Here is a 15,000-nt window from a genome sequence, read left to right as displayed (position 1 = left end):
ATTGTGCACGTAATTTAGGATCAATCCAGGACATAAATGTCTTTGTTTAGGGTTCTGGTTGAGGTCATGGTTAGAGGGTCGCTTTGTTACGCCTGCACCAAGTAATGTGGATTTCATTATTATCATTAGTCATCATGTGGCTGTATTGGACAACCCTCAGCTTGTTTTAGGTCAGGAACAACTCTTGGGTCAAAGGTACATGTATGCACTAGCTCTCAACCCTGCATCACCCATGCTCTCCTGAGGCATGATCCACAGAAGTTTAATTTCTCTCAGAATATCATCCAATACATGAAGAATTTGATTGCACTGACCTATAGTAGGTGCCAAACCAGTTTAGTGGGACGTACAGTTGAAGGGTGTAGGTGACAAACAGGACAAAATCACCCACCTGCAAGAAGTGTAAGTGAAACAGTCATCAAACATCATGATGGTGATTGATGACGGCAATGACAATACTATGTCTGATGAAGACGACACTAACCACAGCAATTGCACAATTACGGCCGCTTAACTAGCATTAAAAGATATCACATTTAGGGCAAAATTACTGAATGCTGATTGGCTGAGATGGAGAGCATTTTTTTATCTTGAGGGCACTTGTGATCCTGATTGATTAACAGTTGCTTAGCCAGAGGAAGAGCTAGCAAGCAAGGTTACAAGAGAATCTTTCTTCCAGATTCTGACTCTGATTAAACCGCTTTTGTCTGGACACAAACGTCATAGAAAATACACTTTAAGCACTGTTTCTGTTGACAGCAATGATTTATTGAATAGAACTTTAACCGGATGATAATGTGTTTACTTTTATTTTAAGATCAAACAATTCATTGAACCTATTGGTCAGTTAAGTTGATCTTTATTTGTCATGGCATTGAACAAACGTCCTTAAATAATTTTGCCCTTCATGTGATAAACATGTAAGTGCAACGTGCCCTCATACAATTAACGATAAAGTTGTAGATTCAAAGTTTTTTCAAGTTGCCCTTGTTGCTTTGTAACTTGGGTAATTTTGTGAAAACTTTGAAAATACATGTGAAAGCAATCCTTAATATCCACCGGTCCCATACGATTACATATACAAAACACAATAATTACCATTGCCTAAGAAAACAACTGGCAGTGAAGAAGAGTCCTGTTATTGCTAGATCACAAATTTCACATAATTTACTTGACAATGTCATTTTAACAATCAAAAAACCGCCGATAAGATCACATTATTTTGACAACATTGTGCTTAAAAGGAAATAAACAAATAATGTACTGGACAAGTGCAGGGCCTTCCTATGATACAGTGTACTGCATTCTCAATAATTAAGATCTTAAATATGTATTGTATGTGCTGAAAATACTACCTACCCCTAGCTTTCCATCCACTACAAGATAGCCACAGTACAGAGTCCCTGTCAGCAGGCCAATGTGGATGACTATATTTTGCGCTGCACTCAAGACTACAAGGGATGCATTGGTATCCCACTCACATCTCTAGGTAACAAACAATCAAAAAATGATCACATAGCCCAGGGGCGGATCCAGCATTTTTCTTAGGAGGAGGGGGGGTGGGGGTGGAAGGAGGGGGGAGAATTGCACCCCCTGCACCCTCCCCCTAGATCCACCCCAGTAGCATCTTTGACAAACATTAATGCAACATGAAAACAGGGTTGAATGCCTCACTTCCCACCAATCAGTGGTCTGGGATTTATCATCTGGTATCGACCAACTGTTTTCACCCTTCCCTCATTAATTGCTCATGACAATCAATCTTGCGTGCAATAACATCTATAATATTGTACATTTAGAAAGGTTATCAATTGACTACTTTGCAAAAATATTTTATTTCCATTTACATGAAGCTTCTCACACGAATCAACATTTCTCCTCGGTGGGCTTTTTCCAAACACAAAGGCCATTGAATGTGGTTGCATCAATCCTAATAGAAAATTGACTTTAAAAATGTGGCAAAATCTTGCTATTCAACAAGGAGTTAAAAAAATTTTTCCTTAAATTTTACACTGCAAATGTTCTTTTTTTTCTCTCTCTATGAGAGCCTTAAAATAATGCAAATTTCAAGGTTCTACCTGGTAGTCTTTGATGGCTTGATCCAGTCTTTCCACTTCAAAGTCCTCTCCACTGTAGTATTTTACCTGAAAGATACCACAAATATGGAAGCACTCTATATTTTATCTTTATTTTGTTCTTTATTTTATTAGCTTCACCAAGAGAGAATACATGTACATTACAATATAATAATAAAAATAAACAACTAAATAAGTAACAAGAAGAATGATGTGACAGGGAACCCGCAACAGCACGAGCCAATTACTGCAAACCCAGAACATTAAATAAAATGTACAGCTCCCAAGTGCCTTTACAATGGAGAAGCAAACGTTTCAGTAAAATTTGATGTTAGTCGGTTTGAGTCAAGTGTATGGACAAGGGGCCTGAAAACCTCTTTCTCTAGGGGTTTAGGGGCATGCCATTTTCAAAAGTTTGCTCCCAAACAACACATTTTGAAAGTTGATGATCACATTTAGACAACTTCATGTTGCAATTCATTGTCAAAATTAGTTTTAATTTTAAGTTAGCTTTGGAAGAATCTGTCTTTAATGTTTTTCAATTTAGGGAAAATGGGGCTGAATTCACTGAGCGAAGTAGCCACGAATGTTTTTCGTTTTTGGCAGTAGGTACTTATTGAAACCACTGCAGATGATACAGTGCAATAACACCTTCATGGGATAGAATCCTGTTCCAGCTTAGATTTTTCTCAGGCTTGAGAACTGCAACTGTGTACTAAGTTGCTCCGTCATTTCCAACGAGCTTTCTGGGTAAGAATCAATCACAATCAGGATTTTGCAAGAAAAGACTATCACATAATTATTTCATGAAAATAAATACTGTCAATGTATTTGACAGACAAACGTTTTGCCGAAAAAACAAGAGAATGAAGTCCTTCTCCGTTTCAGAAATATTTGAGACATGTTCAAAAGGTGCCCTCAGGTTCAACCTGGTTATTTGACTAACATTCTTGGTGTTTTGTGAAATTAATGTACGTACCCTTGATTTAATTTATCAATGTAACTTTGCACTTAGTGAATTACTGCAGTTTCAAATGATTGTCAAACGTATTAGATTACGCGATTGCAATTGCTACATTTAGTGATTGGTTTTAAAATCTCGCACCAGTTTATCACCCAATAAGAAGGAATTTAACCAAAACCAATCATGACTTGCACACTGCACAATTTTTCCAGTGCTTTGAGCAAGTTACATGTATGGAATTGCTACAAATTTGGATTGGTTCTTTGCTCTGTTTGCACCAGTTGTGATCGGTTGAAGTAGTTACTTTGGTGTTTTACAACACTCAATAAATTGAAAACCTTAAATAATTTTGTACATCACTACCTGAGTGGGTAAGCCAATCTATAATTGAAACAAAGGTAGCACGAGGTGTACCCTGTGTCATTCAGGCTAATTCAAGACCAGGACTAGCGTTCATTAGCCTTTTGAAACTGTCGATAGTAAAAATTACCCCATTGGATGTTGATTGGGCATTGCCACTGCTTTACAACAAGATAAGAAATTCCAACAGTCACAAAGGCCTCTAAGCTCTGGTGCTAATTTTACTTTTAGTTTATTACACATTCATCTTACAGTCTCAAAGTTCAAGAGAGAGTCAACAGCTTTGGCCTTAGCAGCATTATCCTTTTCATTCATTTCTCGTCGAAACTTTGTTCGCCATTCAGTAATCAGAATAGTGGAGCCTGTCCCAAAAACAAAAGTGACAAACAGTCAAAATGCGTTTGAGAGTGAGGATGACACAGAGTTTTCACACCCCTCCCTCAAGCCTACAGATGTATATACAGGGTTGAGGCCCTGCCCGGGGGGTCCCGTGCCGCTGATCTGAATTTTGAAAAGTCTTGTGTTGGAGCTTTGTCATTGTTTCATGTTGCTGTGACCATTGCTGTCGGACGTTTAAAGAAAGGATGTTGTTTGTTGCGATAATGTCGCTACTTTTTCGGCCATGTCGCTTGTCAAAATTTACCCTGGCAGAGCCTCAGGGTTCATTAAGATTTTTCTCAGGACCTCGGTCATCAGCATTCAACAGCAGGGCATTTTGAATGTTTTTATGTAATATTAAAAGTACACTGTATTTTAAACACATTAAAAAGTCAACCTTTTATGACCTCAAAATAAGCTCCAAAAATTGCCCTCAACTTATACAAAAAAATAAAGCTAGGTTCCACCTAAATAATTATTTTATTCAGAATTAGCGTGATGTCGTCTTGAGTATAATGATTGTTACATGTACAAACTGTCTTGGCTAATTAAAATGTAGTTGAAAACTTCATTGTGTTTGGTTTATGAGTTCTTTGTTTTGTTTGTCCTGTGAGAGAGCCAAGTGGACCAATAAATTCCTGGCCAGGAGTTGCCGAGCAACTTACAACCATTTCAAAGGACACTACTCTATGCACCATTAATTTGTGGAAAATTTAACCTATACATCCACTCAAAACCCACTGACCCCTAGGAGGGAGACTAGCATTTACAGGTACCCTAAGTTAAGGACGGTGCCTACTAATTCAAAGGTATTTTTTTGAGCGGTTTACTGAATATGCGGGAAAAGCTGATCTAAACAAGTGTTATTGAAATCCAAAAAGAAAATTGAGGTAACCACGCATTTTTTGAAGATGATTAATCAACCATATTTGTAAAAAGCTTTAAAATGCAAACAATGTATGCACAATAACAATTATAGTAGGCACCGTCCTTAAAGATAACGCTAACCTTTTACCCTTACCTTATTGTTGGAAAAATAGGAAGCACGTACTTTGAATTATAGGGACACTTTGAGTTGGATGTCAAAATTGGGTGAGCATCTAATATTAAATAAGGTACATTTCTGGACATAGGTGTGGGGGGAGGGGGGGGAGGGTGGTTCACAAGTCAGTGGGTTAAGAACCATGAGAAATTGGTTGACTCTGACAATGGGACAAGTTGCAAATCTTTCTGACATTGATGAAGTTACGAACTCAAAGGTAACAACTTTATTTTTCTTTTAATTACTGCTACCCTATTGTTGATCCATTGCCATTTGCCTTGCCACCATATCTTACCAACGTAAAGAGCCATGGACAAGAAGATGATCAATCCAAACCAGCCATTGAAAGCAATGATAAAGTACACTATTGCTACTCCAATGTCGGCAAAGGTGGGAACAATGTTGAATAAAAGATAGCTATTAAGGTGAAAAATAAGACAAAAGAATCAGTCAAGATAATACATGAAGGTTAAATAAATTCAAGTTCAAGTTTGTAAGCTGGTTAATGCTAGTTGAGGATGTATGTTTTGCTGTGGTTTAATTCACTTTTGTTTGCTTAAAAACATTCTTGAAACATGATTTTGGACTGCAATAAAAGATTGCAAACATTTTGAAGCAATTTTCAAGGATTACCGCCATATCTGGAAAGAATAGCACTAATTAACAATATTTAACTACTACACGTTCTGGAGATTGTTGTGTAATAGATAATCTCTACGCCGGATTGGGTATTTGCGGCTCGCCATTTTTAAGCCCATGAAGGTCGGACGCGATATTTTATCTTACTTGTGAAATGAAACAATAGATTGTTTGTCATGTTAATCACAAGGTCGTGGAGTTGTCCCATAGGAGTTTGGAAATATTTAGCATTGAATTTAAATAGCAATATTCATTTTCATAGAGCTTTTGTAGTGGAAACATGGCTGTGCAATGTCTGAACTTGTTGGAGTGGTCTCAAATGCGAATCTAATGTTCAAGATCTGACTGTTTTTCGAGTCTAAGAGCACATGTCACCAAATACGCTAAACATTTGGTTGAGCAAGTTCATTTGGGACTGACCAAGAAGTATGGAGAACGATACCCGCCCCAATTTCGCTTTATTTGTTAATTTGTGCAATAAGCTGTCATTTGTGTGAGAGGAGAGGAGAGGATGCATTAAACATTCTCAACAAAGATGACAAGAAGCAAGTAAATAAATATTGTTACATAATAGTTGTCATTGGAATGTCAAACTTGTGATTGAGTGATAACCTTTGTACGAATTTACAGGACTCATGTTACATGTAAGCATACTAATCAGAGGAGTTAGAGATCTTAAAGTTTATAAAAGTTAATTCTATTGATAATTCAATTAATTAAAAAATTCATCAACCCCAGCTTTTCCCTGCTACCTATTCAACCCCTCCCAGTCTGTGCTTTCAGACAGTTAAACTTTATCGGGAGTTACACACCTTTACATGTGACCTGAATATTGCGTTTCTGTTACCTGTCACCCTTATGAATAATTATTAATGAACTTTACAAGTCATGTAATAATGCTGAACGCTGAATAAGGCTAAGCTGCATAAAAAAAATTAAACATAACAAACATTAATTTTCTCGAATTAGCAGCTCCTATGCCAAACCACTATTTCATGCACATGCCAAAATACACCGACACCGACCAACGACAAAATTAATGTTGGTGAACAGATACAAAAATCTTACTTCAACAGGTTGTAAATGCTGTTAGCTCCTCTGTCAACCATCCTGATTACTTCACCAGTTTTGCGATTTAAATGCCAACTGAGCGACAAACTGTTAGAGGAAGATTAAAAAAGAAAGAGTTCATACATGTTCTAAACTGAAAAAGTAAATAATTTCATTATCCAGTTCCAAAACTATGGCTGACTTGAATTCATTGTTTTGAGCTGAGTTTGAGCCTTTTTGGCACATTAAGTCTGCCTTGTTCCTTCTCCCAGCTTTTAGAAGGTTGTTACTTATACACATCCCTACACACCCAGCCCTAAAAATTAAGATCAAGAAAAGTGGCCTTCATCTCAGCCAATCAGCATTCAGTAATTGTCACTCACTCACTCACTCACTTATAATGATGATGATCATTTATTCTTTTTACATGTACATGTATCTACATGTATTCAACCTGTGAAGATGTGCAAAGAGTCGCACTTGTAGGGTCCTGCTGGTAAACTGTTGAATCTTTATCCACAGGAATGACTTGATGTTGTTTATTAGCCCAATCCCTCCTGTTCCACCACCCTGTAAAAACCTCAGAGCGACATAAATGAGGATCAGATGCCAAGGATCTGTAACTGTCTTGCCAGGAGACAACCGGTTCACTACAAAGACAGCAACACTCAAGTTATTATAATTTAGTTTTTTTTTCAGTAAATAATATTCATTGAGTGCTGATAAACTGCAAAATTATAACATTCAATGACAGCTCACTTATCACAACAGAAAAGTAGGTGACCCGTTTAGTGTTGAAACAGACTTGTGTGACGTAAGTGGGTAAGTTGGTAGAGTCAAATGGGTTCATAAATTTTGTAATAAATTTACCAAGGAGAGGTAAAAAAGCTGACGCTATTAATAATATTATGATACTGATGGTGATAATGATAGTGACAATGAGAAAACTTCCAGAACAAGACTTGCCAGCGACTCACAAAACTATAATTCTGGTGCTGCTTGCCACTAATTGGTTGAGAATGCAGCACAACATTTGCATCAAAACACCAAGCATAGAAAATGGAATTTTACTGACTGTACCTATTATTTTATAAAAGTATGGAACCAAAACATTGACTGCTCGACCAGCACCCAGGAGGCAGAAACACACCAAGACTTTAATCTGAAGGACTCTGGCAAAAAACAAGGAAATTAAACCTCAAAAAAAATAAAAACTTCAGATATATGATCTGAAAGCTCTAATTGTGACCATGAAGTTTCTTGACTCTCCATTCAGAAACACAAATTAAGCAAAGTTACAGGGCTTTTAAAGAGGTAGTATCATGGGAATTATCCCTGTTATTTCAACCATAAAATTACTAATTAAAATCAATTTTCAGTGACTGCTTCATTCTTAAATATTATTGCTTCTGGATCACCGCAGTGAATAAATTTTAAAAGAAAAATGAGCCACACTCGGTTATTATGGAGTTCAATCTAAGATTCAAGAGGAGATTTTGAAAACGTCAGGCATTCATTTTAATCTTGGCTACACGTAACTAAAAACACTTAAGAATGGTTTCTGTGAGCTAAAATAGCTGTTTTGAAGAAACTTTGGCCATTAATTTTCGTTTGCCATTGGCAAACAGGTCTCCTTTGCTTTCCAGAAGGTGGGGATCCGCTCTCAAACATTTTGTTTTTGCCCTTTCACAGTTTTGGTAGCTTTGGTCCAAAAATAAGGGTCCAAAAATAAGGGGGGAGCCCCCCCCCCCCCCCCCCGGGCCCCTCCCTTGGATCCACCACTGCATAAGTTCATCAAATTAACTTTTTAGATAGAGGACCCATAAGTGGTGAAGAAGAAAGCAGTTAGGGGGGAACTGTGTTGAGTAACTGGATCATGTAAAATAATTATAATTTCATGATGTTCATGGAATTCAAACATCATTTACCTGTTTGATGGCCATAAGAAAGGCCACAACATCTTCAGTTTGCGCCAAAGATCTTTGAAGGCTGATTGCCCACGACGGTTAATTGCCTATAGGATAACAGATACACTGAGAACCTCAGAGAATCTAATGTCTATTAATTTTTTGTTTTTAATTATAAAGCTGGTCCTTCAGCTGGATCATTTGGATTGATGAATTTGAACTGTTTTAATAGACTTGTGCCACTTTGGCGATATACACTAGACTGTAAAACAAGAACATTCACTACTTGCACAACCTCATAATGCAATACATCTTGGGAGTTAATATTACTATTCTTGGGGCTGTATTATCCTTCAGTAAATTGGATAATTATCCCTTATTCCATTGTTTTAGTGCAAATAACCCCCCAAAATCAATTGTATTATGGGATTTGTGCAAGTAGTGAATGAACACAATTTATTTTAGACTGGAAAAACCAACCCAAGCTTTGATACATATGGTAGTCTGTATCGCAAAGAAAACAATGACGTAAAGGACAGAAAAGGTCAAGTGTACACAAATTCAGTACATAACTGCACCTTAGATTGGCACAAACAGGTCATCTGAAGGAACACCATTTGTTAGGCTGGGTCTGCAAACCAGCAAACCTTATTAATGAAACAGTGTTTCGCTGCGCATGGTAGGGGTTACGGCCTTTTGTTTTGATCTGTTGTTATTCAGTTCCTTTTGCCAATACTATGGAAATTACGAACCACGGAATGGGCTCAATTTTTTGTGCTGCAACCACTCCCACTTTCTTTGATAAATGCAACAACTTCCTTAGACGCACCACACAGATTGAAATAGCCCAGATAAGTAAGATGAGACATGTACTTGTATATCAACCAGGAAAAGCCACAGATGATTTGAGGCAAAAAATAATTCATGATATTGTGGAACATGGAGGCGGCTTTTTCACTGGTTTCTTTTCAGGTAAAAACTCTGGAAACCATAACCCTGACCCTAATGTTACCTGTCTGGCAAAACAGCTTTCAAATCTTTTTCACCATATTGTATTTCATTTGATTTATGTCCACAATTTTGGGGAAACTTCCAAAAAGAAACCAGTGACATAATATTAACTAAAAGCTGAACTGCACAATTCCCTTTGAAAGTTAAGATGAACTTCATGCATATGGCTCCCAGGATGCAAATTTGGGAACTGCATAATCCTACAACTTGTGGCATTGCTCTTAAAGACTCGAAAAGAGCATATTCTTGCTATACTTTTGCTATTTACAGATATCACTTGAAGATTGTTAACTTTGATTTTTAAAATCAGCAAAAAGCACTGGGGCCTTGAGAAAAATTATGAGGGATATGGTAGCCAGGGGGGGGGGGGGGGATGGGGAATTACAATTGACTTAAGGAGACTTGAAAGGGTTTTCAGCTGGGTGCACACGCGTAAGCCACACACGCAATTCTAAAAGCTGCTCGCGTCAGTTCACAATTCAAAGTGGGTCACCAGAAATAGACAAATACCGCTAATTTCACTCACCTTTCTTCTAATTTCTATACATATGACATATAAAATAGACATCTCCTATTCACGAAAACTATGAAAATTGTACACACACGGTTTAATGGTCACTTAAATCCGTTTGTGTTGGCCTGTAGCTTCACTCGTGGGTGCACTCAAATGAGCGGGTGACGCATGCGTAAATGCCGATCTTGTAACCCTCTCATTTTTCCTGATTTTGCAACTTTACTCACTTATATCTCTGCTTCCGGACAATGAATTTTTTTCATTTTTTGCACGTTAGCTTCGATTAATTTAAAACGTTTGTCTGTCAAATTTTAAAAGATTCTGTTGGTGAAAAAAGAAATTAGTGACATGTTTCAAAAAAACTTATTTTTCTGAAAAACTGACCTGCAGATTTTGTTGAATTTTAAATATTTTAGAGATTATTTCTAACATTATCTGGCAATGCTGAATGGGAATATTTCCCCGTCCCCTTTCTTTTCAAAAAAGACAATATATCTTGATTTTAAGGCTCAAAGAAATGTTTTATATTGTTGCCATGGTAATGCTATTTTGGAGGAAAATTTAATGTGAGAAATATATGATGGGTACTTAATACCCTGGACAAATTTTGTCTTGATATGATTACCCTAACTGTATCTAAAAACAGAACATTTTAATTAATTGGTTTGAAAAAAGGAGAAACTATTTTGAGCCTCCTTTAAGTACATTAAGGACGTTCCCACAAAATTTTTCTAACATTGATTTTTTTTCTGCAAATTTTACCATTGAAAGATGATGAGTTATTGATTTCAGAAATGTAAAAAAATGGGGGGTCACCACCTTCGTTTTGGAGAGAACTTGCCCAGATGAACACCCTAAATCTGAAAAAAAAACGGCTTCTTTAGCCAATAAGGCCACAGTGTCTGTTAGCCCAAAAAAATTGCAATTACATCTTTGAAGTGAAATGTTCTCTACCAAACTTTGTTTAAGTGGACCTATCAAGTGAATTTAGTTAACTGTTGAGGTTCCTTAAAGAACAAGTTGGCGTTTAGCGACCATAGTTTCATGCGCCTTGAAGCCGCAAGATGGCAAGATTCCATGGACAGAAATCTTGAAATTTTTTTAACTTCCCACATTGATTTTTTGTTCATTTTTGGACAATGTGGAGATAATTGTAAATAAAATCTGATTCTGAAAAGAAATGTAGGGGTCACCAAACATCCAAGATCGTTAAATCCAAGCAAAGCAATAGCAATCGCCATCTGCCCTATCATTGTTCATTTTAGTACTTAACATGCACGTTCAATGCATGACGTGGCATGTGAAGCCCAAAGCCCGATCCTGACGAAGCCTGAATACTTTGGGGCTTACTTTCAATAGCAGTGATCTTTCTAACTTTCATTTAATAACAAAATTAATATGTACATGTACACGTCACCAAAACAAAAGGTGTAGTGGTTCCAATCAGTACAGACAGCCTGCCGAAAAGCATTGGCTACTTTACCCAGAACAGTTGGCTACATTTTTCCCTCAGTTAAAGTAGTTAAAGACTGATTCTTCCAAACCTAACATTAAAATTCATTTTGACAATGAAAACAGTTGGTTTAACTCTACTCAAACCACCCACCAAATTCAAATTTTATAGAAACTCCTGAGGTTTAAGGTGGCTCACACCAGTTTCAAGGCTTTCAAGTAATGTTCTTATTTGAAGGTTTGGCACTACAACGCTGTATCACGTATTCGCAAAGTTATGATACCATAAGAAACATCAAATATTGCTGAACAAGATGCGGTCATTGTTATGACGTAATAAGTCACTGTGGCAATGGGAAAGCCCCGTAATAACACCCATTAGAATATACTAAAACAGTAGATAGCTTTGAATGTGCGCGCTGATTGGCTACTCAAACTCCGGATATCCTTTGCTACTCACCTCCGAGCAATTCACACAGAATTTGGGCCCGAAAATGTTGTAATCTTTGCAGGAATAAATGAGTTAAAATCATCTTTTTGTGCTATATTATCTCACTGTTTGAGTATATACTAAAACAACTATTCACCTCAGTGTCGGTGGCTAGTGATGGATATTTCCCTCGCCGCTTCGCGGCTCAGCAAATATCCACCGCTAGCCACCTCCACTTTGGTGAATAGTTGTTAAATATTTTGGCTTTAGTTGCTCATATCTCAAAAGAAACCCTGTGACACTCATTTTTTAATTGCTGGAACGTGATCAGAACACCAAGATGAAACTTTCAGCAAAGTTTAAAAAATATTCTGTACAGCAGATCCAGAGGCATTAGGATTAGGGTGGCTCTGATGCTGCAGTGCAGAATGTTTTAAACTGTGCAGAACGTTTCCCTGTGGCCTTGTGATCACTTTCCAGCAATAAAAAATAGCCTGGGTGACCACATTTGTTTTTGAGATATAAGCAACTACAGCCAAAATATAGGGTGTTTTTGCTGGGCTTTCCCATGGCCAAGGTAACTTATTACGACTCCCAATAATGACCACATCTTATTCAGCAATAATCTGTGTTTTATATGGTACCATAACATTGCTGTTACGTGATACACAGTGTAGTGCCAATCTTTCTAAAGAGTGATGAACCTGCTTAAAGCCACCTTAAAAGCAGCTAACTGAGAGCATCGAAAATAACATTAACTGACAACCACTCAACTGGTAAATCACTCTTACCGAAGATCCAGGCAGCAAGGTCTGCTCATCCTTGATTGGAATAAGTAGCTTCACTGCATGATACAATCCAGGGCCTTTGAATCCAAGAAGAAACACAAGAAGTGTGATTGTATAACGTGCAACAAACAAGCCAAATTCTGCTTCCTGATTTCTTGTATTTCGGACAAACCACCAGTGTGGGTTATTCCAGGAGATAAAGGAGAGATTTTCAACTATAAATGCAAGTGTCCAAAACAATAGCAGGCCAAGAGAATGTCTGCTAACACGGGCACTAAAGTACTTTGCACTTTCCGCACGCAATACAAACAATGCCATAATCCAGGTTAAGAACATCCCAACATCATGGAAGATGACATATCCCTGTAGTCTCTGTGTAGCTATTGAAACTTTCGTTATAATGTTGATCACTGGAATTGTTACCAGGCAGATGTGAGTGAATTGTTGAAATGTGTATAAAAATGATGTACGATTGTCCCCATGGACAAACTCAGCAGGATTTGCGATGAGCTCATTTGAACTATCCTCTAGGTCGCAATATCCTCTTTTGTCCTTGTATTTCACAACACGGGCACAAGGCATACTCTCCTCTCTTATGACCTCCTGAACAGATGTCATTGTTTCCTCCAAATCAGGCACTAGCGCATTCCTTAGGTCTGCTGCATGTATCTTTCTCCTTTTCAACAGTTGAATCAGCAAAAGCAAGGTTACAAAGAGAAACAAGATAGCAGGGGGGACAGTACCCATAAGGCATCTTGGCAAGCCAGATTCTTTGGATGGATGAGTTGTCAAAGTTTCATTGAAGTCACAGTAGTGAGAGCAAATCATTATCGAATCAATCTCCTTGTGACCGGATCTACAAAGAAAAATGCTGATAAATAAAAAAAGTCAATGGTATAACGTCCACTTTCAATTTTCAATGTTTAGATAGACTTTATTTATAAATTTTCTGTTGGAAAATATTAGTGTTGTTATTTTTGCTGTGAGTTAAGGACCCAAACATGTACTACACAAATTATGTCAAACGCCCACTGTGGACTGCAGAATTCGGCAAAGCATTGAATTGGTTGTGCTCATTTACATGTCTTTTTCTCAGCTAACCAAGAATTTAAGAGCTTCCCGGCGCACCGGTGGCTCAGTTGGTTGAGCACCGGGCTGTCATGCGGGAGGTCGTGAGTTCAACTCCGGCCGGAATACCACACAGGGTTTTAATAACTGAGGAGAAAGTGCTGCCTTTGTAATTACATCTGCAAATGGTTAGACTCTCTAGTCTTCTCGGATAAGGACGATATAAGCCGGAGGTCCCGTCTCACAACCCTTCAATGTTCATAATCCTGTGGGAAGTAAAAGAACCCGCACACTTGTCGCAAAGAGTAGGGCATGTAGTTCCCGGTGTTGTGGTCTGTCTTCTGTGGTGTATCATGGTTGGGAGGGTAAATGCTTGGAGATATTAGCTACACCAAGCTACTCTAAAAATCCGAGGGTAAATAAAGATGTATGATATGATATGATATGATGAGAGAAATTGTTTTTGGCGCCGGCGTCTATCATACCGATTTTCGACATGTTAAAGATTAACAGCTAGCGACGTACGTTTTTGGAAACTTATCCTCCAGTTCGCTCTCTTACTTGAGGTCTTATTTGTATTAAATTGTCGAAATACATACCTGAAATTCGCCCAAACAACGACGATAGTTTCGGGATCCTTGCCTTAATTTTCCCGGTGTCATCAAAGTCTATTCCGGTCCTCCGCGGTACTGCAGCAGTTAACTGACTCAGAGAAGACTGGTGACTAGAACCATATACTTCGTGGATCGGATGAGAGGTACACCTCCGGGAAAATGCGAGGGAACATCATGCAAATTGTTGCATTTACTATGCACACTGACTGGTCTGGCTGGTTAGTTCTGACAAAAGGAAAGGGCCCTAAGTTAGCCCGGCCAAAGGCCACCAGCGGCCGGGAGCGACGAAAGGCGGGTGTATTCGCAGGTCCAGCGATTTTCTGGGAGTTTAAAGCGTCGGTTTTCTGTCTGTGTATCAGGCTCTGTGTACCAAAAACCACACAGAGTCTGAGGACTAGGTACCTCACAAAAAAAAAAAAACAAGATAAGAAGTTTTTATTGAAAATTTCGCTCATACTTTTCTCCAATATTTTCAGTGATTGCTTCAGTTTGGGGAACCTGTGGAATAAATTGCGTAAATCTCAGAGAGTACATATCTGATTTTTTAGTACAGTAGACACCAGCTAGAGTCTTACGTTCATCTGGCAAAAACCTCTTACAAGTCCCTAGTTATAAACTTAAGTCTTGTGGAAGCAGGTCGTCTGACCATGTTGGGCCATATTTGTGGAACAAAATTCCAGACGCCAAACGTCAGTCACCATCGTTAGC

General features: G+C 38.1%; 1 protein-coding gene across 2 annotated transcripts in view; it reads right to left on the bottom strand.

Moving 5' to 3' along the window:
* Positions 1–14,361, bottom strand: part of LOC138013136 (ATP-binding cassette sub-family B member 6-like) — a 35,072-nt gene extending 20,711 nt beyond the window's left edge. The window contains exons 1-11 of one of the 2 annotated variants that reach the window (XM_068860128.1): positions 14,278–14,361; positions 12,614–13,466; positions 8,437–8,522; positions 7,589–7,680; positions 6,963–7,158; positions 6,527–6,616; positions 5,115–5,236; positions 3,652–3,761; positions 2,079–2,144; positions 1,360–1,485; positions 315–391 (exon numbers count right to left, since the gene is read on the bottom strand). In XM_068860128.1, the coding sequence (XP_068716229.1) occupies positions 315–391; positions 1,360–1,485; positions 2,079–2,144; positions 3,652–3,761; positions 5,115–5,236; positions 6,527–6,616; positions 6,963–7,158; positions 7,589–7,680; positions 8,437–8,522; positions 12,614–13,438 (1,790 nt within the window). In that variant the 5' untranslated portion in view covers positions 13,439–13,466; positions 14,278–14,361. Of the gene's footprint in view, positions 1–314; positions 392–1,359; positions 1,486–2,078; positions 2,145–3,651; positions 3,762–5,114; positions 5,237–6,526; positions 6,617–6,962; positions 7,159–7,588; positions 7,681–8,436; positions 8,523–12,613; positions 13,482–14,277 lie in introns of both variants that reach the window. The other variant, XM_068860129.1, reaches the window with a different exon arrangement.
* Between the last annotated feature and the right edge of the window lie 639 nt (positions 14,362–15,000).

Source organism: Montipora foliosa, chromosome 8, assembly GCF_036669935.1.
Source record: "Montipora foliosa isolate CH-2021 chromosome 8, ASM3666993v2, whole genome shotgun sequence".
Lineage (NCBI taxonomy): Eukaryota > Metazoa > Cnidaria > Anthozoa > Scleractinia > Acroporidae > Montipora > Montipora foliosa.
The sequence above is the reverse complement of the archived record's forward strand: the minus strand, read 5'-3'. Positions and strand labels throughout refer to the sequence as shown.